General features: G+C 51.1%; 4 gene segments (V, D, J or C); all 4 read right to left on the bottom strand.

Annotated features, from left to right (window-relative positions):
* Nucleotides 1-2,286: 2,286 nt before the first annotated feature.
* On the bottom strand, nucleotides 2,287-2,864 carry LOC119034572 (probable non-functional immunoglobulin lambda variable 11-55). The segment is given in 2 exon segments: nucleotides 2,287-2,645; nucleotides 2,728-2,864. Coding segments are annotated over 2 exon segments (390 nt in total).
* A 3,361-nt stretch (nucleotides 2,865-6,225) lies between these two features.
* Nucleotides 6,226-6,779, bottom strand: LOC119034578 (probable non-functional immunoglobulin lambda variable 11-55). The segment is given in 2 exon segments: nucleotides 6,226-6,593; nucleotides 6,672-6,779. Coding segments are annotated over 2 exon segments (399 nt in total).
* Nucleotides 6,780-11,056: 4,277 nt separating this feature from the next.
* LOC119043427 (immunoglobulin lambda variable 8-61-like) lies at nucleotides 11,057-11,760 on the bottom strand. The segment is given in 2 exon segments: nucleotides 11,057-11,492; nucleotides 11,576-11,760. Coding segments are annotated over 2 exon segments (384 nt in total).
* A 4,504-nt stretch (nucleotides 11,761-16,264) lies between these two features.
* LOC119034576 (immunoglobulin lambda variable 1-40-like) lies at nucleotides 16,265-16,922 on the bottom strand. The segment is given in 2 exon segments: nucleotides 16,265-16,704; nucleotides 16,815-16,922. Coding segments are annotated over 2 exon segments (489 nt in total).
* Between the last annotated feature and the right edge of the window lie 7,872 nt (nucleotides 16,923-24,794).

The following is a 24,794-nucleotide window of genomic DNA, read 5'->3' as shown; positions in this document are numbered from 1 at the left end:
AACACAGCTGCTGAGTCCCCAACAGCAAACAGGCACCGTGGCCTCAGCCCTGGGGACTTGGGGAGATTGCACACCAGGCAGCACCCATGGGCCGAGGAAGGCCCACTGTGCCCCTGTTGTCCACCTTTCAACCTTCTGTCTGTGTATGGAAATGCTGTCAGAGATGTGGGCCTGATGGCGGGGTCGCTGTCATTTTAGCAGAATCCAGGGGCCACAACCCCTGTGGTGTTCCCAGGTAGCTGATATTAATAAACAGCCCTCCCTGTGGAGTAAGTTCCTAGGCCACTGCGAGTAAGCAGGATGGACACGTGACCCGTGTCCAAGGCAGACCTGGAGGAGATGAGCATGCAGAGGACTCTGGCAGCAAAGCCGGAGGTGACACAGGGAGGAGACTATGCTGAGCTGCGTCTGAATGGCCAGTGAGGGTGCGGCTGGTGCCCAAACAAAGGGCCCAATATTCTGAGACGACGTGAGGATTCTTAAGGGTTTAGCAGATTCTGCAGACACTCAGCAACGTGAAATGGCGTGTGTGTTTGTGGAACAGGTGACAGACCACACAGGCACCCATGGCACTGGCCTGGTGGCATGGAGGCTGCTGGGCAGAGAACAGCAATGTAGGCAGATTGCAGAGAGCTGTCTCGGTCAGAGGGCAGGGACGGAGGTGTTTAGGGGACAACTGTAATGAGGTATGGTTTTCCTACAATCGACATCACATGTGCTAACTCCTCACATGTGTGTATATCTATGAATCCATCCCCACAATCAAGACAATGAATACATCTTCCCCCTCAAAGATGTCCACGTGCCCTCTCTGAAGTCTCTCCTTCCTGCCACCCCCGCCCCGATCTCTAACCAATCACCTGGTGTTCCTTTCATCGTTTGCATGTCCTAGCTTTGTATAGAAATGGAATCTTATTTTCCCTGTTTTTCTTGTTTCCCTCATTTAGCGTTCTTTGGGGTCTGGCATGATCTGTACGTACACAGATCGCTCCTTGCTGGAGAGCGTCCCACTGCACAGCTCCCGCAGTGTGCTGGTCCATCGCCGGCTGACAGGCATGTGGGTCGTGTCCGCCCTGGGACGATTGTGCATACGGTGTTGTTTACATTGTAAATCGGTCAGTCATCAACTTATACTTGTGTGTTGCGATGTAATTATCAATGATGTAAATGTTTAATATTAATGAATGAATATAAATTTGGTCACAAATCATGTACATTATGAATGAATAGAGTCGCAGTGCATCTCTGTGGACATGTCCTTGCATGGATGTGCATTTTGTTTTTGTGGGTAAATACAACGGCTGGGTCACAGGGGAGATGTATGTTCAACCTCATGAGAAACTTCCAAGCTGATTTCCAAAGGGTCTTTTTGACTGCCCACTCCCCACCAGTGTTCAAGAGGTACGGGGCCACGCACCCTCCATGCTGGCATGGGGAGGCATTTTCATTCGCCCACTCTGCTACATGTGTAGCAATATTCTTGCTTCAATTTCTATTTCCATATCCTGCAATGATGCCGAACATACTGCCAGGTCCTAATTTGCCATCATAGTGAGGTGTCCACCTCTATTTGATCCAATTGCCTTCTAATTTTGAATTGTAAAAGTTCTTTGCATATTACTAATAGAAGCCTCTATTATAGATGTGGTTTTGCATATGCATTTCCTCAGTTTATCGGCTATCGTCTTTTAATTAAGCTTGACTGAATGATGTCACTTTATCTTCCTTAAAAGCATTCACAGAACAGCATGTCTCACACACTGGCCCCCCGGCTGGTCCCTGGGGTGACCCCGCTGATCTGTGACCTGCTCTCTGTGCAGTAAGCACAGTCGGGAAGTTTCTCTCTGGTTAGCTTTCCCTTTGGACAAACAAGGCCAAGGTCGGGGGCTGTGACAATCATCTGGTCAGTCTCTGTCACACAGTCTCACACACTCGCACACTCACACCCACACACACACACTGACACACATGATCTTCCCTGAGACACCCTGTGGCACTGTGGATGGCCCCATCATGGATTTCACCTTCTGTTCCCCAGGCATTTTGCTACTGAAAATGTGTTGTCATTCTGCTTGTTTGGGACAGTCATTGTTTTATTATGTTGGTATACATTTTAGTTTGTTTAATGTTTAAGGGTGATTGTGACCATTTTATATAAAATGGGAAGGGGCTATAGTGTGGCCTCATTTAAACCAGACACCCCGGGGCTTAGGTCTTTTGTTATTATCAGTAATTTTTTACCGCCTCTTGAATGTACCAGAAGCTGGACAGAATGAGGCCCTGGGTTTCTGTCACACTTCCTCATGTGTCTCTGTCACTGTGGAAAGTGCTGCTTTCATACACCTGACAGTAATAGTCGGCCTCGTCCTCAGGCTGCAGCCCCGAGATGACCAGATGTGCAGCGTTGGCTGAGGTGTCTTTGGATCCAGAGACCCGACTGGGGACCCCAGGTCCCAGCTTGCTGTTCGAGTCTGAGTAGTAGTACAAGAAAAACCTGGGAGCGCTCCCTGGCTTCTGCTGGTACCAGTACATGTATTTACTACCAACACTGAGGTCTCTGCTGAGGGTGCAGGTGAGTCTGGCAGTGGCTCCAGGAGATGCAGACACAGAGGGCGGCTGAGTCAGCACAGGCTGGGAGAGGGAACCTGCAGACACACAGACACGTGGGAGTGAACAGGAGGGTCAGGGTGCAGTCCTTCTGGGTGGGTCTCTGAGGCCCGTCCCTACCTGTGCAGTGAGAGAGGAGCGCAAGGAGCAGAGGGGTCCAGGCCATGGTGAGCACAGGCTGTTCTCAGGCCACAGAGCTGGGGCTGGACTGCCCAGGCCTCTCTTATCCCCTCCCTGATCACAGACAAGGGGCTGCCTATGTAAATGTGTCCCCACCCAGAGCTTATCCCCCAGGGGCACTGACAAGGTCTGTGGCCCTTGCCCTCACAGCCAGGCTCATGTGCTGGTTTCCCCTGTGGGTGGGTCTGGGGGAAGCATCTGCTGGAACCACACTCAGGCCCAGGTGCAGGGGACTCACATGCCCACAGAGGACGCACCTGCCCAGTCCTCCCAGGAAGTAAACAGCCAGCCAGCCCAGCTGATCCTGTAAGAGCAGACCAGGCACAGTCTCACAGCGACCCCTGCTGGTTTTTTAAAACCACTCCAACTCCTCACCTTCCCCTGCTTACTTGACTCCCCTCTTTCTAATACAGGAGAGTCACCCCCACAGGGACAACACAGGGGCGCTTTTGCTGTGAGCATCACGAATTCGGGCCTCCTCCATGGGTGGTGGGCCAGGGCAAGCATCACAGAATCCTGCTGAGGAGAGTGTGGGGACCACTGTGGGGCAGAGAACACAGGGCCTGGATCTGAGAGCAAAGTGGACCTGTCCCCATGCAGGGCCCTGAGGAGGGAACTTGCTCTGGGTGCTGGGTGTGAACAGGAGCTCACCAGGGCCACAGAGACCTTCACAGAGGAGGACATAGAAGGAACAGAACACTGGCCCTTGCAGAGCAGGGTGGGGGGGAGTCCGCACCCCCATGGGGCTGATCTGAATGGAGCAACTAAACAACAGGGGGTTTGGGGAGGGGGCAGGGCCTGGGCGTCCTTGGGAATCACTGTGGGGCCTGCCTGCAACTTTGCCCCACGTGCTGGGACATTTTAAATTGCACTTGAACCTGTCCTCAGAGCTGCATTCATTATAATCATCCTCATGCCTTAGGGATTCAGCACTGCTGGAAGTCCTAGGGCAGAGCTTGGGACAGGAATCAGCAAGGGCACATTCAGGGGCAGCTGGCAGGAGATGACAGCAGAAGGAACAAGCACAGGGTGGGTGGGTGCTGTCCTGAATGGGACTCAGAGAGGAGAACGGCCTGACCCCACAGGATGGGTTACAACTCTGATGTATTAGAGAAATTGCAACACAGTTCTTAAGGTCAAAGTTAGTCATGTTCTTACAGTCCCTCAGGAAGTTACCCCAACTCATCTGTCATTTCCCAGGCTGGCCAGGGGCTCTCAGACCAGACAACCTTTTATTCAGTGAATGTCCACAGATACCCTCGCAGTTGAGCAAACATCCTAAATCTGCCCGCTGCTGCAGGGTCCCAGGCTGACCGTGCTTGTTATGAGAGCAACTCTCTGACGCCCTATAGAACCTAGTCCTGTGCCCCGTCATCACAATCACCCACTGAGGCAGGTCTGACGTTCCCAGGGACACGTATTCTCAGGAGGAGGAAGGAACGTCCGCGTGTTCTGAACTGGGCAGCCCACCCTGCCTGTGTCTGTGACATGGGGACTGACGGTGTGTTTCAGGATGAGCAATAAATTTGCCAGTGGCTTCTCTGTGCAAGTGAACCCAGAAAAGACACCAGACCTCCTGCTACCTGTCACCTCGGAACCCAGGGAGCAGAGACAGAGATTGAATCTCTATGGGGCTTTATTCAGACGGCCAGTGATCTGAGGAGAGGGCGGGTTGGCACCCTTAAAGAACCTGCTCACATTTCCTTTCCAGGCCAACGTTTTTATAACAGGGAATAAACAAGGTGTGAGGAGGGGTTTTGAAATTCAAGGAGCATTGGGTGAGAGAAACTGCAACATTCCTGTCCTGGGCAGTTAGCTGTTCCCTAGGACTAGTGGTCCTCTGTCTCTCTCTGGAACACAATGGCCCGGATGCCTCCCCTTGCCCCCAGGCGGTGGTCGGCCGCAGTGCCCCAGGAGGTCAATTTCTCCCAGGAGCCAGGATGGGCCTTCTCTGTAGTTTCTGAAACAAATCTTTAACATATGCATTACTTACTAGGCTTATAACTGTTTATGTTAAACTAAAATTTTCCAAATTTTCAGTCACCTATCACAAGTACTCAAAGGTGGATGCTCGCATCTTTTAAAGGAAGCAGTAATTACATGTCATATTCCAGAGATTGGCTGTGGGTGGTGGAGAGTGGATGACACACCTGGGAGTTGAGAGTAGGAAACACTTACGAAGTGAACCTTCGAAGTAAACTTACGCTCATCTAATGAAGTTAACCACCCTCCCTAGAGACAGAGCCCTGGGGAACGGAACTCCAGCAGGAACTTGTCCTTTTTCCTGAAAATTAAAGTGGAGATGGAGTTGAGTCCCACAGAACCAGAGGGAGAGAGAAGGGGGGAGGGAGGCTGCAGCAGAGGAGGGGAGGGACGATGTGCAGGGCCTGGGTCCCTTCACCTGTGCTGGCTGCTCCAGGGACAGAGGAAACCGGGTCTATGACCAGGGTGCTGTTGACATATCACTGTGGAGATGTCATTAGCAACACAATATTGACACTTTAAAGTGTAAGGTTTGCAAGTGAACCTGTCTTTTTTCACTTGTGCTTTTTTATCCTTGCCTGAGGACATGCTTATTAACTTTACAGGGAGAGGAAGCAAGGGGGAGAGAGAGGGGCACCAATGGGAGAGAGAAACAATGGCCTGTTGCCTCCTGCACCTGCCCTGACCAGGCATTGAATCGATGACCTAGGCATGTGCCCTGAATGGGAACACAAACCCCAACCCTTTATGAGACAACACTCCAACCAACTGCACCACACCAGCAAGAAAAAACGTTTTATACTTGCAGACACAGTGTTAATTTGTTACCTTATTCCTACCTGTTGAGATCTGGGAAATTGAGAACATAGCCTGACCACAGCAAAACAGGAACAAGGAGCAGCATGCAAACAAAGGCTGAGCAGACATCCTGCAGTGTGTGAGTGCCCTACTTAGAGCAAGATAGACAGATTGTAATCTGTTTAGTTTTGAATTTTGAAACCCCACCCTGTTCCCGCTGAGTGGTCTCTGTCAGCAAATAGCTAACTGCCACGTCTGCTTCTGTTCAATGCTTGCTTGCGCGTCCCTATATAAGGACTTAGCTGTAAGCGCTCGGTGCGACTCTTGTCTGCAGTCCTCTGGGCACCTAGTGTCTGGACACCCCGAGAGTTCGCCCCTGCGCAGGTTAAGCTTGGCCAATAAAATAAGATCAAAACCCTGAAAGGTCTTCGAAAATTATTCTCGCATCCGGTGGATATAACACTACCCTGTGGGTGTGGGCAGCAGGGCTCCATCACCTCACTGGTGTGAGACCCTGGAATGCCCTGCGCTCCCTGACTGAGTCACTCATTCCTGTTCAACAACAGGGCCTAGTGAGGAGCGCCCCCTGCAGGCACCTTCGCAGAAGTCTCTCAATAAAAGATCCTCAGAGACAAGGTCCCTGGGCCCAGGGGTTTCTGTCTCACTTCCTCATCATCTGAACCACTGTGAGTAACTGTAGCTGCTCCCACTGCCATGATACACAGCACAGTAATAGTCGGCCTCATCCTCAGGCTGCAGCCCCGAGATGACCAGATGTGCAGCGTTGGCTGAGGTGTCTTTGGATCCAGAGACTCGACTGGGGACCCCAGGTCCCAGCTGCTTGCTTGAGTCTGAGTAGTAGTACAGGAAAAACCTGGGAGCGCTCCCTGGCTTCTGCTGGTACCAGTACATGCCATTACTACCAACACTGAGGTCTCTACTGAGGGTGCAGGTGAGTCTGGCTGTGGCTCCAGGAGATGCAGACACGGAGGGCGGCTGAATCAGCACAGGCTGGGACAGGGAACCTGCAGACACACAGACACGTGGGAGTGAACAGAAGGGTCAGGGTGCAGGTGCTGCAGGTCTCTAGGTCCCATCCCTACCTGTGCAGTGACAGAGCAACACAAGGAGCACGGGCGCCCAGGCCATGGTGAGCTCAGACTGTTCTCAATCCTCACAGAGCTGGGGCTGGACTGCCCAGGCCCCTCTTATCCCCTCCCTGCTCACAGACCAGGGGCTGCTCATGCAAATGTGTCCCTACCCACAGCTCGTCCCCTGGGGCACTGACTTGGTCTAGGGCCATTCTCCATGGAGCATGCCTGTTGTGCTCATTTCCCCTGTGGGTGGCGCTGGGGAAGCATCCAGGGGCTGGCCAACCCCACCCTGCGCCCTGGTGCTGGAGCTCCGCTCACACCCCAGACAGAGGGGGATGGAGTTTGGCTTCACCTCTTGCGAGATCCCTGGGAGGAAGCATCTGGTGAGACCACACAAATGGTAATGCTCAGGAGGGTATGCCAGCCCCAAGAATAGACACAGCTTCTGAGTCCTCATTATGTAGCACAGGGCCCAGCCTCCAGGTCCAGGCTCCTTTGAGTGATGTGTTCTCATTGAGCTGGTAGCTGTACAGGGACCACAGTGCAGTCACGTTCCAACTCCTGCTGGTCACAGGGACCACTTGTGTCCTGGACCAAAACCCCGAGAGCCCAGCTGGTTTCTGCAGCTCAGCAGGTCACTGGCTGTGTTTACACATCCAGGGGCTGGTTCCCAGATACTGTGACTCTGATACACTGTACTGGTTACTGGTGCTTCTCACTCCCAGGAGTCCTTTTCTGTGGGAGGTGGAAACAGAAATGTACAGGATAAATTAATTTGGTTTCACCCCTGGTGAAGATGGGGCTGAGCACATGCACAGTGAGCTTCCTCTCCAACCTTACAGATGACGGACAGCTGATCCGGTTTGAAGGGCTCACAGGGGCTGCTTGGGAAAACAGCATAGAAATGGGATTTTCCAGGAAAACGCTCATAGGCACAGTCAAAGGAGAGCAATGCAACAAACATTTTAATTCATGGAATCCATTTACAAGTTTTTAAAATAATTTTTAAAAGATTTCGTTAATTTCATTGGAGAGAAGGGAAGAGAGGGAGAAAGAGAGGAAGAGAAACATCAATGTGTGGTTGCCTCTTACGCGTCCCCACTGGGGACCTGGCCTGCACGCCAGGCATGTGCCCTGACTGGGAACCAAGCCAGCGACCCTTTGTCACAGCCTGAGTTCAATCCCCTGAGCTATACCAGCCAGGGCATTTACAGTTTTTATGGAGATCTGATTTACTTTAGTACAAATTGGTAAAGAAAATCATGATAATAAGGGCTTTGCTTGGTTTCACAAGCAGTGGAGAATGCGGACTGATTCCTCATTTCACAAATGGATTTACAGTCTTACCTTTGCAGGGTTCTCCTCCTCTGTGTCACATGCTTCTTGTCATGGTTCTGCCACAGGTGTCCCAAATTCATTTCTGTTTTAAACGAGGCTTTCCCTGCCTGGATTGTCTTCCTCGTTGTCTCGCTTTAGTAACAAGGTAACAGTCGGGTGAGATGTGTTTGCAGACAAGCTGTCTGTGCGGTTGGAGGCAGAGACCAGCATGTCCCTCTGTGCCCAGATCCACCTCTGCTGTACCTGCGGCCATGGTCCCATGGTCCCCACACGTCTAGACTCATGGGGACCGCTAGTAATGACTCTGACCAGGATCACTTGCTCATCTGGGGCGCTGTGTCCTCAAGGCACTTGAGGAGTCTTTCTCATGCAGCTCAGACACGGCAACCCCAGCTGAAAACACTCAGGGGCTGCTCAGTGCTGGTTACACAGAACCCCACCTCCTCAGATCCCCTCAAGAGACTCCATGACCTGCTGGCTCCACACCCAGATGGCAGCCCCTCCCCTTGCTCTCAGACACTGAGCTTCCTTGACATTTTTATAGCTGCAGAACCATGGACAACTTTTCCCTGTGGTCTCCATCCAAGTCAAATTCTTCTTTCTTTGTTGGAGAAAAAAGCTTAAACTTCAGATTATGATGAAAACACAACTTTTGGTCATTTTGAGTTTCTTTTAATGACAGGACCTAAATGTATCATCAGAGAGACAGAGAATTTAAAAATGCATGTGATGGAGAGAATTTTGAAGTTCCACAAATTGTAGAGACTACTTCAGCAAACTCGCTGGATGTCTCCACCATCCCCAGCACATCCTCCACAGGACCCCTCCCACCTGTCTGCCCTCCCCCGGGACTGCAGCCCACCCCCGGCTGACTGTGAAAGCACACAGTGTGTCAGCGTGTGCGTCTGCTCCTGTGCCCGCATCAGATGCCCTCAAACCCTCACACATGAAAGCGATGGAAGCCACGACTCTCACATAAGCGTGTGTGTGCTGTGATCCACTCAAAGGACACAAGATTGGCTAGAAGGTTGGCCCGTAGCAAGCCCATGCATGTCTGGAAAGTTCACTGGCTCTTTGTAAAAAGGGCACGGTCCTTCCTAAGCCTGAGATACCATAATGCCAGGGCACACAGAGTCCTCTCTCTCTCTCTTACCTGGTTCATTCATGTCTTCTCTCCATGGCAACGTTTGGGTCTAGCAGCCAGTCAGGGCCCACAGCAGGCCCCACAGGATCCGAAGGACTGAGCTTCCATACAAAACAGGAACCCTGGACACGGGCCTTTGTTCAGCTGAAGCCACAGCTGAACGTCTTCCATGGCAGGACAGACTGACATGTGACGCAGCACCAGCCTCCTATTTCCACCGAATCAGTCTTGCCCCCCACAGTCTCCCATGAGTGAGTCGGAGAAGTGCTTTTCTCGGGGTCCCGTGAAAGGACCCCATTTCCACAAGCAGCATGAAGGGCCACCGGGTTCTCTGGGGTCACACCTGGGGCACGCAGGCCTTTCCTACCCCCGCTCAGCACTGGGGGAATGTTTCACTCTGGAAACAAGGCAATTGTGTTTGATTTGGGAGAACTGTATTTTCAAGCAGATATTTTCATTGATACCATAAAGATGAACAGATTAGAGAGAATGAAACCCTTTGGGATTAATAGAATTCGTGACTGACAAAGCAAACTCCTGAGCTGGTGTTGGTCACAGGGAAGGACAGGGGCTTGATGAGCCAGGCCAGGGCAGGGAGGGCAGATTTATCACTTGTCCTTATGGAGCAGGTGATCTGCGTGGCATTGGCTTGTGTTCAGCTCTGTAACAATGATCGTCAGCCTCTCCCAGGGGCTGGATCCCAAAGGTGGTCAAGAGGTTCTGGTGACAAGACTGGTTTTGGAGTATGAGACTCAAACCCCTGGAAGGTCTGTCATAACTCTTCTAGGCCACCAATGCAGGGGCTCTACCTGGGAGCCCTTGGGAACATTGCCATGGTCACCCCCAATGTGTCTGCTGCTCCCTGTGGAAGAGAATTTGACCTGGAGTCCGGGCTCATCAGCTGCTTCATGGGGGAGGACACACAGGCACACACTGGGGACTGCCTGCTCCTGATGTCCTGAGGCCCAGCACACAGCCTGGGTGCCTAGGGAGCCCAGGGAAGTGTGAGAGGACAGGGGGACAGTCAGTGCCTGTGGGCTCAGGAGAACCTACTGATAGTCATGAGGTCACCAGTCATGGAGGGTGTCCAAGGGTCCAATGTCCAGGTTGAGGCTGAAGGGCCTGGGGCTGTGGGCATGTTGAAGAGTTAACACAAGGTTCTCACTTATGACATTAATTTGTGGGTTCACGTGACTCTCTGGGTCATCATTTATACTTGCAGACACAGTATTGTGAGATAACAGAGAATATATATTGGTCTCAGTCTCCTGACCTTGAAATTCCCTGGGTGACAGGTGTTCCTTTTGTTCTAAAGAGGTGACTCTGGGTGGGCTCCTGGGTGAGGACTGGACACTCATAGACAGAGGCACGATTCAAAGCCTGGAATTTTCAGACGTGCCCCCCATTTCCCTGAGGAGGGAGAAGAGCTCAGGTGGAGTCAGCAAACTAATTGAAACCACAGGAGGGACCTGGGAGCCTTGGAGTTATAGCCAAGGCCAGGAGCAAAAACAAAGGACATCATGCTTGTGACTGTCACCTGAAGTGCAGGTAGTTCCATGGGAGGAAGCCGGTCACTGTGGACCTGACAGCGTCCCCAGGCAGTCGTGTGGGAGCTGAGTTGTGTGGTGGGACCTCCAGCTGATGTCACAGAGAATTGCTTGTTGTGAAAAAATTCCCCCTACATTTCGTGACCAGAAATGTCAGAAGTGCAGGGTTTTATGTGACTACAAAACAAGACACAACAATGGGGGAAAACTGTGATTTTTTTTCTTAAAAATATTAATTTTGTTAAGATTTATTTCAATACTCTGGGGACAATCAGTTGAGATTTGTCACCCCTGCAGTGTGAGTGACCCGGGGACGCCCTGTGCCCTCACTCATGACTGTGCTGCTCCTTCCCTTCCATGGACATGCTGATGCAGAGGAGCCCACCTTACAGGGGCCTCCACAGCAGCATCAGTGAGACCCAGAGCCATGACCTCTGGGCCCAGGGGTTTCTGTCTCACTTCCTCGTCATCTGAGCCACTGTGAGTGACTGTAGCTGCTCCCACTGCCAGGCTCTACAGAACAATAATAGTTACTCTCATCCTCAGGCTGGGCCCCCGTGATGGTGAGGGCAGCTTTGTTCCCAGAGATGGATCCAGTGAAGCGCTCAGGGACCCCTGAGGGCCGGATGTTTGTATTGTAGATGAGTGTGCGGGGAGCCTGGCCTGGGGTCTGCTGGAACCACTTGGGGTAGTGACTATTGGAGACTGACCCAGAGCTAAGGCCACAGGTGAATGTGACTGTCCCTCCTAGAGACACGGACACTGAGGTCTCCTGAGTCACCACAGCCTGAGAGAGGGACCCTAAAATAAAAACAGACACACCAGAAATGAGGAAGGAAGGCAGGGCGTCCCTTCCAAACCTGGTCTACAAAATGTCCACGAACCTGGGCAGAGAGTGAGCAGGAGCAGGAGCAGAAGAGGAGTCCCAGTCATGGTGCCAATGTGTCCAGGACACTCTGACCCCACAGCTGACACTGGACACTCTGGTGGCTCCTTTATCTTCCTCAGATCCCTGGAGGGAGAGGGTTTGTGTTTGGTTCATGCTTGATGCAAATCTCAGCTCTTTATTTCCCCATCCTCAATTTCCTGCATCCTCACCCAGGGCCACTTCTACCTTCGGGGAAATGGCTGGCCTGCGCGTGGGCTCTGAATTGGTCTCTGGGAGGAAGCACCTGCTGTAAAATATACCTCAAGCCAGTGACCTTGCTGTCTTCAGGGTCTTTAAATCTGAAATTACTGCAGGCCTTGCTCACCTCAAGTGGATCCACAGTGCCCCCTGATGACAGCCTCAAAAGTAATAGCTATAGTATGAATTCTTTAGAGCAAATGTCCCATTTCTTTCAAATATGTTGCAGTCTTTGAACATGTCCAGGTATCACCAGGCTCATTGGTCTTCCGTCTTTGTGAATATTGTTTAGTAGTTTTTCTCCTCAGTTCCCAGAATTCAAAGTAACTGTTAGTCTGTTCTTCAGCCCATCTACTGAGTTTTTTAGTCATCTAGTGTCATTTTCATTTCGTTTTATTCCCTTCCGTTTGAATTTATAATGTATATTTCATTTCTGAGGTTAACTCCCTTTTCACTTGTTTAACAGTGACCATCATTTCCGTGAGCTCCCTTCCCTTATTAACATCCGGTTACTGATGTTGACAGAACCATGAGATAAACAGACAGAGAACGCAGAGATGGACACGTACAAGGAGAGACAGAGACAGAGGGAGACAGGGAATGAGCACAGGAGAGAGTGGACCTGGGGAAGTCAGGCTTCCCGTAACTACACTGAATGACCCCGCATCACTTGGTCCTACTGTGTTCTCAGAAAAAAGTCCCAAAGTTCATCCAGCCCCAAAGGAGAGGGGACACAAGGGGTGGGAGAACAGGAGGTAGAAACACTGGGAGCCATCCCGGGACTCCCCACACACAGGCCACACGAGGCACTTGGCCCTGAGTCTGTCCACACTGGGATCCCTGGAAGGTTGCCACCCGAGGGATGATGTTGCAATTTTGGGTCTTTTCAAACTTCCTGTGGCCTGGGAGGCAGGCAGGAAGAGCAGTGAGTTCCCCTCGATCCAGAGCAGGCCTGGTCTATTTGCATTGAGTTCTGTGCTCCCCCAGCCGTCCATGTGTCCCTCCATGTGTCCCTCCCACTGCTGAGTCTGTGCCTGTGTCCCCTGGATCCCGCCCCGAGGTGACAGGCACCTCATGTGTTTATAGGGCCACACACCTGAGGACACAGTAGGAGGTAGATGCTGGAAAGGTCCCAGTCACAGACTGGGGACTAAGGCTTCTTGAGAAGATATAACTGGTTTAGGGTCCCCTCACTGGTGAGAAGGAGGAGCCTGAGGCCAGGTCAGTGTCCTCAAAGCTGAGGCCCTGGCTGCACCCAGGCCACCCATGGCTTGGGGTGGGTGTGTCAGTGTATCAGTGTGTGGACAGCAGTGGTGGAGCTGCGTGTGGCATGGGTGCTGGGTGAGCAGTGGGCCGCCCAGAGGGACCCTTGGGGAACTTTTATTCTAGGAACAAGCACAGGTGGGGACCTGAAGCAGTGATCTCACTTCTGGTGATGGAGCAAAACAGAACTTGGGACCCTGGTGACCAGGCAGCCACACTCTGGAGGAGCATCTCCTCAGCTCATTGAGTTGCAGATGCTCCAGAAACAAAACATTCACTTGTTTTGTCCCCAGCGTGGGAGGCACCGGCCTCAGGAAATCACGCAATGACAGTGTCCTTACACTTCACAATTGTTGTCAGATAAGATGCCTCTGATCCTTTCCCAAGAAACTCAGAGATGACCCAGAGAGACTCAGGTGGTCCAGTTTCGGCTAGATCACCACTCAGATTTTACCTGGGCAGCCCTCTGTCCCCTCTGTGTTCTGTGTGTGGAGGGTGAAGAGTTCTTGTGGGCCAGGCCCACACCCACCCCCCACAAATGCAGCCTGAGGGGGACCAGAGCCTGGCGTGGTGGTCACATTCATCCCCCAGGTAAAGGCTGGCAGGATGTGTGGTGTGGGGAGCCTTCTGACTGCAGTTCACTCTGGAGGTGAACTTCCTGTCCCAGGGGTACAGTTGTGGGGAGACACAGGCTTAGCTGATGCGGGAGCGGAGAGTAAAATCGGTAGGAGGAGCCCCATGGAGGGCCTGGGGGGCTTCCAAGGCCTTAAGAGCAGCTCTTGATCACTGTCATTGCAGACGTGCCCTCAGGATACAGAGAATTTGGTTTCACCTTCTGTGTGAAACCAAATGACAGTAATGTGGCCCAGATGTGGCCCAGCACATGAGCAGTGAGCTTCCTGTCCAACCTTACAGATGATGGACAGCTGATCCCGTCTGAAGGGCTCACAGGGGCTGCTCGGGGAACCGGCACAAAAAAGTAGTTTCCCAGGAAAACGCTCAGTGACATGTTCAAAGGAGAGCAACACAGCAAACATTTTAATTCATGGGATGCATGTACAGTTTTTATGGAGGTCTGATTTAATTTAGTAAAAAGTAAAAACTAATGGCTTTGCTGGGCTTCACAAGTACCAGTGAAGAATGTGAAATGCCTCTTTGTTTTAGAAATTGACTTCATATTGTGAAGTTTGCAGGATTCTCTCTATCTGTGTCACATGTTTCTTGTCAAAATTTTGTCTAAGGTGTCCTAAAAGTTGTTTGTATTTCAAACAAAAATGTCCTGTACTTTCTACTCCCTGTGTCAGTTTAGTAACAAGCTAAGTGTGAGGTTGCGCTGCGTTTGCAGACGTGCTGCGTGTCTGCACAGTGCAGTGCAGGGTCCCCCTTCCCTCTGGGCCCTGTGGGCAGCTCTGCTCCACTGTGCTAACGGGGCCGCCGTCCCCACACTTCTGGACCCACGGGCCTTTCGGTAATGGTTACTACGACCAGGAACACCAGGTCCCTAAGGCCCTCCCTCCTCCAGACACCCAGAGGGATCTTTCCCGTTTTTCAGGCAGGTGCTCCCTGCTTACAAAGATCATGAATCCTCTCACTGCTGGTTGAACAAAGCACTGTCTCCTCCAAGGAGAATCCAAAGCAGTTTGGTCACTTGAGCAAGGACGATCCTGTGTTGGAGGTGCCCAAGGAGACAGAGCCTGTGGTCTCAGAGGCCCTTTATCCCGGACCGGTACCGTGTGCGGGTTTTGTGAGGGGGGTTGACCCCACAAGAGGTAGTTCTGCTGCTTCAGTGATGCGGGGACTGCAGCACAGTGAACATTGTGTAGATAACACACAGGCCCCAGGCAGATGTCAAGATGGGCTTTTCTCATTGATGAGGACCAGCTCAGGAGGAAGGAACCGCCCTCTGCTAGGGCAGAGCCTTCAGAGTAGAAGATTCAGCACTTGGCAGATGGGACCCTGTTGCAAGCTATATCCCAGAGGCAGGGGACAAGTCGGTGGCAACAACAAGGTAATTCTGCTAGGGCCCAGGACATCCAAGTCCCATCTCACAAAGACCAACTCGTTCTAGAATTTTCTCTGCCCCTACATACAGGCGAGCACCAGAATAGAGGGTGAACCTCATGGTACCCACTGCAGTCTTTACAGGTTATGGGCTCTGGGAACTGAAGGATGACAAAGTCTTCACATTCCTGTCCACACAGAGATGGTTTCCATCTCTGAGGGTCACTGTCAGGATTATATTTCATGTCCCAGAGTGGTGTTGCCAAGGCGGGTCCTGATGCTGTCTCTACTGTGACCCTGGACAGGGCGGGGGTCCTCCTTGGGGGCCCAGTGGAGCCCCTGAGCCATAAGACTTCACTAGAGGGGTCATTGGAGTGTCATTGACCTTCAGGTTGACATGAGAGTGAGTGAAGAAAAAGCTCTCAGATTTGGGCTACAGTGAGATTCCATTAGTTTGTGGTTTTTTTAATCTCTTCATACTTATTTGTTAAAATATTGGCAGACTATTTACCATATGATAAAGACAAAATGAATCAAGAGTGAGAAATGGAGAATTCTCCCATGTACAAAGAAAATGAAAAAGACACATAAGAAACAACACGTCCCATGATAATAGTCTCAGGTGTAGAGGAAGGAGACGTCACCAACACTGCCTCTGGGTGGCACATCAAATTCACATTCAAATGGCAGATTAGAACAACTACTAATTTTTAGTAGGAATTGATAATGTAGAAAATTTAAATTAAATGAGGATAACATTAAACAAGCATGGAAGCTGCTGGCACAGGGTGGCTGTGAGAGGCAGCCTCGTCCTCAGCTCTGAGCCCAGTGAGGGTCCAGGAGCCTGAGCTGCCAGAGCTGATCCTGAAAATGGATCGTGGGCCACACAGGGTGGAGGCCATGCAAGTGATGGGGAGCAGAGGCTGAGTGGGGACATGTTGGTGACAGCACACACATGGGGCCTTCCTGACGTGCACTGATGCAGACACAGCTGGGTTCCATGTCCCTGCTTCTTCCTGACCCATCACAGACTCTGTTCCCAGCACAGCCTCCCCCTGAAATACAGGGACTTCCCCAAATTTGAGAAAACTACACACTGTGTTGTTGCCACTGACTGGCCTCAGAGGCAGTGTTCAAAGGTTGGGACAGATGTTCCTGTCAAAGTCCCCTGTGGTGGGTCTCAGACCTGAGTTCAGGCCAAGCAAACTGAGAAAGCAGCTGTCTTCTCAGAACAGTGGGGACTGTACCGGGGAAGCGCACTGCAGGGGACAGCAGGTTTTTGTCTCACTTCCCCACGGCCCTGCAGCACTGTGAGAGCACTGATACTGTTGTCCCATGCTGAGCAGTAATAATCGGCCTCGTCCTCAGCCTGGAGCCCAGTGATGGTCAGGGTGCCGATGCTGCCAGACCTGGATCCAGAGAACCGGTCGGGGATCCCCGAGGGTCTGCTGCTAGTACCATAGATCACGGTTTTAGGGGGTTTCCCTGGGAACTGTTGGTACCAGTACACATTATAACCACCCCCGATGTTGGAGCTGCTTCCAGTGCAGGAGATGGTGATGGTCTGTCCTGGGTTTCCAGACACTGAGGGAGGCTGAGTCAGCACAGCCTGGGCCCAGGACCCTGCAGGAGGGAGACACAGACATGGTGATTCTGGGTAGAGACACAGGATCAGGAAGAAGACCCCCAAGAGTCCTTTCCAGGGCTCTTCCCCTGTCCCCTTATCCAGTCACCTGTGCAGTGAGCCAGGAGGGTGAGAAGGAGAGGGGACCAGACCATGGTGGAGACCATCCCTGAGCCCTGCCTTCTGTGACCCCACAGCTGAAGCAGAGCCTCCCCAAACCTCACCCTTCCCCTCTTCATACTCTGGGAGAGGGAGGGCCCACTCATGCAAATAAGTTCCTCCCAATTTCTGATCCTTCATTGGGCCCTCTAGCAGGTACCTGTGCCTGGGGATTTCAGGGAGGATAGGGGTGAGCCTGGTTGTGGGCCAGGGCGTGGCAGGGTCACAGCTTTGTGCCCTGAGCAGAGGGCACAAGGCAGTGCCAAGTCACAGGTCCCAGCCCTGATTACCCCAGACCTTCAAAAACAGCCCCCGAGCGCCCCCTGGTGCCCAGCATAGACACACTATCGTGTGACATGCTGGCTGAGGCCCATCACAGACAGATTTTGCCTCCCCACAGCCCTGTTCCCTGACATGCTCCATTTGGGGCGGTCCCGGTGCCCCCTTATGTGGGGTCCCTGTCACTCCAGGACACTTTCATGTCCTATTCAGACTCCTCGGGGTGAGTCACTCCACGTGTCCCTCGGCTGCTACATGGTTAGCATTACTCTGCTGCTTTCACTCACGTCATCTTCCCTATAGTGGGATCAGGCCCAGTGACTGTTCCATGGCAGTGTAAGACCTATTTTCAGGACACTTTTATTTTTTACTGTGATTCCTCTCTTGTTAGAAATGAATCACTATTTCTCCAAGGTACAAAATATATACATTCTTTCAATGTCTTTCCTTTTTTTTTCAGCAGACAATAAGTATGTTTTCATGCATATAACTTTGGCCAAGCTTTACCTATTCTCTGGTGCCTGGGGCTTTGCCAGCAGAGCCCTCCCATCCACTGTGGATGAGAATAAGTCCACCAGACATCACCTGCTTGGGGAGGAATGGTGGCCCATCTCTGAAAGGAAAAGGACCAGGAGCCTGTTCCCCAATGGGCTTTTATTGGGTTGATTTGCACAGAAATACAGGGTATCTAGGTAAAGCTCATCAATCATTGTCAGGCAGTATGATCAAACAATAGATAACAGTCAAAGAACTATGGGGAGATAGCTAATGGGCCATAAAACTTTGGAGAATCTCCTTCTACACTTGGACCCTTATCATTTAAAAAGAGGGTATTAGCAAAGCAGGTTTCATAGCATGTTATGCATTCTTCCTTAGGCCTGACCTCCCTGGGGAACCCACCCTTTTGAGCACAGGGCCACACCCATCTCTGGCATTGTTTCAGGCTTCAGTTGGGTAGGGGAACTAAGACAGCCAAGAGACTAGGAGACTTCTCGCAGACAGAAAAACGACTCAGGCTATGTCAAAGCCAAGGGGTGAGCGTCCACCACCACCTTTTTCTCTACCCCCCAGGCCCTTCCCTGAGGGCCCCTTCCTGACCATGCCTGTCTTAGGTCTTCCCTCTTTTAAGGAATCTTACCCATCATTGGCTAACCAGTCATCCCCCCAGGGCAAAGGAGGGTGAGGTGAAAGGGGGCAGGGGCGATGCCCCTGCCAGGGAGATAAGCTTTCTCTCCTTAATGGTCCCACCATGACAAAAGCTTATGGGACATAAGCTTATGGTCCCAAAATCCTTTACTCAGCCTTAGTCATGAGGGATTACAGCTTCTGAAATCAGGCAGGGCCCTTTCCAAAAACCTGGTATCTTCATTATGTTATAAATTGAATAAGTAATGAACTCTGGTCCCATGTATATTTGAATTAGAGCTGGATATCAATTGTTTTAGTCAGGCTCACACTGATCCCATTTCCCTTGTTGGCCTTTTCCTAACCTGGTCCTGGCAGGACCAGCTCCACAGTGCCCACTGCTGGTCTCTGAACTAGGGCCCGACAGCCCCTGGACCACACCCCACACTCCTGCAGGGCAACCTGACTTGGCACTGGGGCCCTTGGGGTGTGACTGCCAGGAATAGAAGGATGAGTGGGTTTCTCCATGGGGTTGGGAACTAAGACATTATTCTCTCCTGATAACCAATGATTTCCGGGCGGCTACATGCAGGACGCATTCACCGTGTTTCTGTTGCCAGATATTTCCAGTTCTCTTGACATGTCCTCTTGCTCCTTCTGCTTGTGTGATGCCATTTCACATATTAGAACTTCTTAATCCAAGTTCAAGGCTCAAAACCTTCACTGCACTTTGCTGGTTCACACTGACAGAAAGTCTATGGGATTTACACTAATTCGATGACATTGTGTTGTTGGTGTGTGTTGGAGACACTGCTGTTCGAGTCCCACCCCCACTGCCCAGGTACTGCTGGTTGTGTCCCTCTTGGTCACTACAATCAACACTGTCAGAGAGAAAGTGTCCTCCTGCTCTCCACTCCAGCCTGTCATGTCCCCTTCAGTGCTATTCTGATACTTCTTTCTTTCCTCTTTTGCCTATATTATATATTTATGATGCTTTTCCCTGTACCCTTTTTCAGTCTAATCTTAAAATTATGTTCATTCTAAAGATTGAAATCAACACCTTTACTATGAACATCTCTTTTGTGATTATTGCTTCTCCTTTTCAATGTAATGGCCTCATTCCACACTGAGTCATAATCAACTTGTGCAAAAATTTCTTCAATGTTGACCTTGAAGGAAAACCAGAGCTTCTTTCTTGAAATTTCCTTGTGTTTTTGATAATTGATGGAACTTAGGGTTGCCTCATAAGCTTTAGATGCCAATAAACTGAACTGTTTGGAAAAACCTTTAAATAATTAAGATTTGTGTTATTAAACTGGGTACTGGTAAAAGGTATGAGCTTGCCACTCAGGGCCTTAAAGAGACGGGGGTCCCTCCTGTGCCTGAGAAACCAGAAGTTACTGAAGGATGTGATCTCAGGAGAAAGTGGATGCTCTGCTGTGTGCAGATGTCAGAGCTCAAGGACTCATCAGCACATCCTGGGCCAGGCTCAGGGCACAGATATGGGACTGGGCTGTGGGGTCCTGAAACACCTGGCTCTCACAAGCAGGGATTGTCTCTGCCATTCCCAGTCAGCATGAGAGTGGAGATACTGTAGCTTCTGGTGACAAAGAAATGTTCTTTGCATTGGACGAGCAGGAAGGACAGGAATGATTGTTGTGGCATTCGCAAAGGTGGAGTGACTCAGAAGCATCAGTCCCTGCAGCTTCACTAGCACAGGGACAGGGAAACCAAACCTGAGCTGGTGCTGCCCACTGGCAGGGGCAGATGTGTGGCGATTTTAAAGGGGGAAATGGAGGACAGATGTTCTAGCACTTTCCATGGACTGCCTGTTCCTCAGTCACTGGGTTGTATTCAGCTCCTTTGACTGTGACCACCAGCCTGGTTCCTTGTCAGGCTGCAGCCCTGTGTGGTCATGGAGGGTGTGTGCACTGACCTGACTCTAGAGAATCAGGGTGAAACTGGAGAGGGTTTGCCATGCGTCCGAGGTCATGCACTTAGGGGCTTTGTCTGGGGGTCTGGGCCAGTGTCAGAGACGCCCACAGTGACTCTGCTGCCCCCCTGGTGAGAGCTTCCACAGGACGTTCCTGGTTGGAGTCTCCTGGTGCACACCCTGGGGAGGCTGTGCTTCCTGATATTTCAAAGACCTCCTGTGAACTTGTGTTGGTTAAAAGCTACAATGGGATATGAGGAGAAGGTAGGACAGACTCCAGTTCTTGTGGACTCAGGAAACACCCCTCACGTCAATTCTTATGGATTCTTGGAGATACGAGCTGTAGAAATTTTATATCCAGGGACCCAGTTCACCCACCTTCCTGGAGCAGGCTCATGGTTTTCCCAGCAACACTAGGGCCTGTCCTTCATCCTCTCATGTCCCATGTAGGAGTTTCATGTCCTCAGGCCCTCAATCTGCACACCTGTTCTTACCTGACGCCCTCCTCCCTGACATCACAACTCAGGTACCTGCGTAAGTGCCAGAACAGCTCTGGGCCTGGATTCCTCCCAGACCTGCATCTTCACACAGCACCTGCAGTGCCTTGTCTCAGGGACTCAGGGTGCCTCAGGTCCTGGAAGGAATGGGACGGCTCTGCTATGACCCCTAGATTTGATTCCTTAACCTCAGACCAAGTTCTTATGCTGCCCCAGGCCTCCCTTCCTTCCCACATTCTGCCACAGAATAGGCCATCCAGGCAAATGTGTGTCCATCCAGGGACTGTCCAGCCCCTCCCTGAGTCCTCCTGTGAGCCCAGAGCTCAGCTCACACCAAACACTGAGGAGGGTGGAGGTTGACTTCACCGCTTGGGAGAGGCCTGGGATGAAGCACCTGCTGAGACCACACAAAGATTCCTCCTCAGGGGACTCAGCCAGGCCACAGAGAACACAGATGCTGAGTCTCCACAGTGAGCACAGAGCTCAGCCTGCAAACCCAGGCCCCAATGAGTGAACAGTCCTCCCTGAGCAGCTGGGAAGGGACCACAGCAAAGTCCCACAGCGCCCCCTGGTGTTCGCAGGACACACATCTCTATGTTCCCTAAAGGACATGGAGCCCAGCTGGTCCCTGCAGCTTAGCAAGTCACTGACTGTACCCCCATGTTTATGTCGGGACTCCCTGATACTGTGATTCTCATCCACTGTGTATAGTTATAGTACAGTCCCTCACTCCAGAAGGGAGGCCCTGCCTATGCCTCATTCCTGACTGCTGAGATACACATGCCTCTCAAACCCCTAAGACACTGTCATTCTCAATGCTTTGCACACAGTGTGTTCCCCAATCCCCACACCTCCCTGTCCCACTCCAGGTGGTTATGGGTTCATTCCCCTCTACACTCTCCAGGACAACACAGGTTCCCGTGTCTGCTGCTAGAATTGGTCCTCACTTTATTATATTCTTTGCATAATTACCAGTTATGTTTCACATATACACATCTGGTGAGGACCCTCTCTGATGATAAATCTCTCATACATACTGTCTCTATAATAATTAAGTGGAAATCTTTAGTGTCTCATTCAAGGTATTTGGGTCAGGTCAGCACAGGGTCCCATCTCCTCCCTCCCATCTCGCGTCTGTAGCCTGTGAACGAGCACACGTGGACCCTGGAGGCTAAACTGAAACTTACCTCTGGGCCCTTTTGGGATAAATACTTGTCCGACCCTCCCAACCCCCAGTTTCTAGCACTGTCCTTATAGGAGACACGAGCAACCCTTCACCCTACTGCACATCCAGAAGCAGTGTCAACTTAGACCTACTGGGTGATAACTCTCTGCTGTCCAGCAAGGCAGGAGCACTGCTGAAAGAGCTCACAGCAGGGCACCCCTGCATCTGCTGGTGTCACCGCTGGTTCTGGTTGGACCCTGTACCTTCTGATGTAAGTCCCAGGGGGATGTGTTCTAGGAATCTGATTGGCCTGTTTTCCTGAGGGAGGTGGGATTGCAAGATGCCGTGCTTGAGAAGAACCACAGGCTCAGCTGGTAGAGCTGGTCTTAAGCTATAAGGATGCTCACTGTTCTCTTCTTCCACTTCCCATTCTGGATGTCCCGCCCCTTTGCTTAGCACCTGGTCCAGATTTCTCCCTGGTAACAGGTACCAGGAATCAGTTCCGTGTGCCCATGTGCTCCAAACCCATGTCCTTCTCAAGATGTGGGCTCGTTTTTATTATATTATGTTTCACTCAAGCATTTCTCTTTATATATAATAGCTGTATAATATCACTAATTTTCTCCTCAAATTAAAAGCCAATGTGAGACACTACAAGCATTTATTTGGGATGAAGGATAATTGCAGGGCTGGGAAATAGTTTCATGCATAAAGCCACAATGTGTCCAATTATGGGATGAAGGCAGGTAAACCACTGCCTTTACCCCAAAACTGCCTTCACCCCATATGGGGAGAGAAAAATTACATGAATAGAAGGAACATGTTTCTGTGGAAGTATTTTAATGAGCCTACAAAGAAATTTCTACAGTGAAAATAAGTGAAGTTGTTCTTTAAATATACACAGTGGAGCCAGTTCCAAAGAACGTCTTGAATTGTGAGCCCTGTAGTCGGTCTGTCTGCTCTCCCCATAGCTGTGCAAACAGTTGTCTGGAAGAGGCAGCGGCTTTGACCCAGAACAGAGTCTAGGCATTCCTGCCCTCTAGCACCACAGAGGCTGGAGAAGGAAGACGGGCAAGGACACTTCTCTGGGAGGTGGCTCCAGCTCCATTTCCCACTGTCTCTGCCTCCACTGCTTCTTCACACCAGATTATGGAGTGTGTCTTGGTTGTTAAATGCCTGTGTGCGCATGTGTCCTCATGGGAGTAACTTTTCCTTTGCTATCCTGTCCATTACCTGTGAAATTGTTGATGACATTCACTCCTGTTTTAAAGAGGAATTTGTTTTCTTAAAAAGGTGGGTTAAATCATGTCACAGCTTAGAAATGTCCATCTGAATGTACCCCTGGGGCCGTGGAGAACAAACCTTCTGATCCCACACTGGCTAGACCAGCCTCTGTGAGCAGGAGGTGGGGGATGGGAGGAGCAGAGGGTGCACTGAGCCCTGGGTTTTTGTCTCACTTCCCCCCTGCCTGTGTCACTGTGGTGATGGTTGCTGTACCACACAGCACAGTAGTACTCGGCCTCATCCTCAGTCTGGGCCCCCGACAGGGTCAGGGCAGCTTTGCCCCCGACAATGGAGCCTGAGAACTGGGCAGGGGTCCAGGAGTGTTTACTGTTTGTACCATAAATCAGTGTCACTGGGACTTGGTCAGACTTCTGCTGGATCCAGTGTGGATAGTTACTGCTGGTGACGGCTCCAGTGCTGGAGGCACAGGTGAGAGTGACTGTCCCTCCTGGGGACACAGTCAGGGAGGGCTCCTGAGTCACCACAGCCTGAGCCCTTGACCCTGAAATGAAAACAGTCACATGTCAGGAATGAAGAGTAAAGGCAGAGGGATCCCTGCAAAGTCTGGTCTCTGAAGAGTCCACAGACCTGGGCAGAGGGTGAGGAGGGGGAGCAGGAGGAGAGGAGTCCAGACCATGGTGGACACTTTCCCAATCCCCTGGTCTCAGGCTGGGGCTGCTTTCTGGGTGTCCCTTTATCTCCTCCTCTGCTGCCTGGGTGAGGGGTGTGTTTGGTGCGGCATTATGCAAATATGATCACACAACACCATCCAATTCTGGGTCCTCGGGACAGTTCTTAGCTTTCCTGAGAGCAGAATGCAGTGGTTGTGTGAGCTTTCAGTCTGTCCCTTGAGGGGAAGCACCTGCTGTCAATCATGTCTAACTCAGGCCATGAATGTGGGCACAGGGCCCTTTCCATTAGAGCCATTCGAGTTGGTGTCAGCCTTGCACCTCTGAAAGGACCCACAGCGCCCCCTGGTGACGTCCTCTGGGGAACATTCATGGTGTCACTAACTATTAAAGTAATGGTGGCAAGTGAGTAGAAAGAAGGGAGGGAGGAAGAAAGGAAGGAAAGAAAAGAGAAAAAGAAGGACAGAGAGAGAGACAAAAGAAAGAAGGAAAAAGGAAAGATAGATGCCAGGAGAAAAAAATAGTTGACATAGTCCTGATTTGCTGCTGAAAGTGTCCTTTTTCAATTTCACATTTTGTGCCTTTCATTTCTACAATATAATGTTCATTTGGTTTGTCTGGTGACTCCTATTTAAATTCAGTTTTTCTCTTTTCCCATTTGTCCCAAGAATGCTCACTGTTGCTCTTCACATGGATTTAGGATCATTGCCAAAATAATATCTGTCCCAGTTCTCCTCATCTGAGTCAAGTCAGTGTTAGTATCAATTAATTTCTCATTTTTCCTTCAAACTTTGACCTGTTTGCTTCTTTTCAATATATAATGGTGTGTTTTTACTGAAATCTGGACATTTGGAGACCACAGGAGGATCCCCTGGGTCCCGTTTTCTCTTCCTTTAATCAGCCCGCCCTCCCGTGGGGCTGAGCAGAAGGTCAGGAGGGTGTGTGTTCCGCTCCCACTGACCCGGACAAAGGTGGAGCCCTGACTCCACTGCTCTGTGCTCTGACACCTTGTGGGGAC

The sequence above is a fragment of the Artibeus jamaicensis genome, unplaced genomic scaffold (genome assembly GCF_021234435.1).
Source record: "Artibeus jamaicensis isolate MK-2021 breed Jamaican fruit bat unplaced genomic scaffold, CSHL_Jam_final contig_525, whole genome shotgun sequence".
NCBI classification, from domain to species: domain Eukaryota; kingdom Metazoa; phylum Chordata; class Mammalia; order Chiroptera; family Phyllostomidae; genus Artibeus; species Artibeus jamaicensis.
This window is presented reverse-complemented; position numbering and strand designations above follow the sequence as displayed.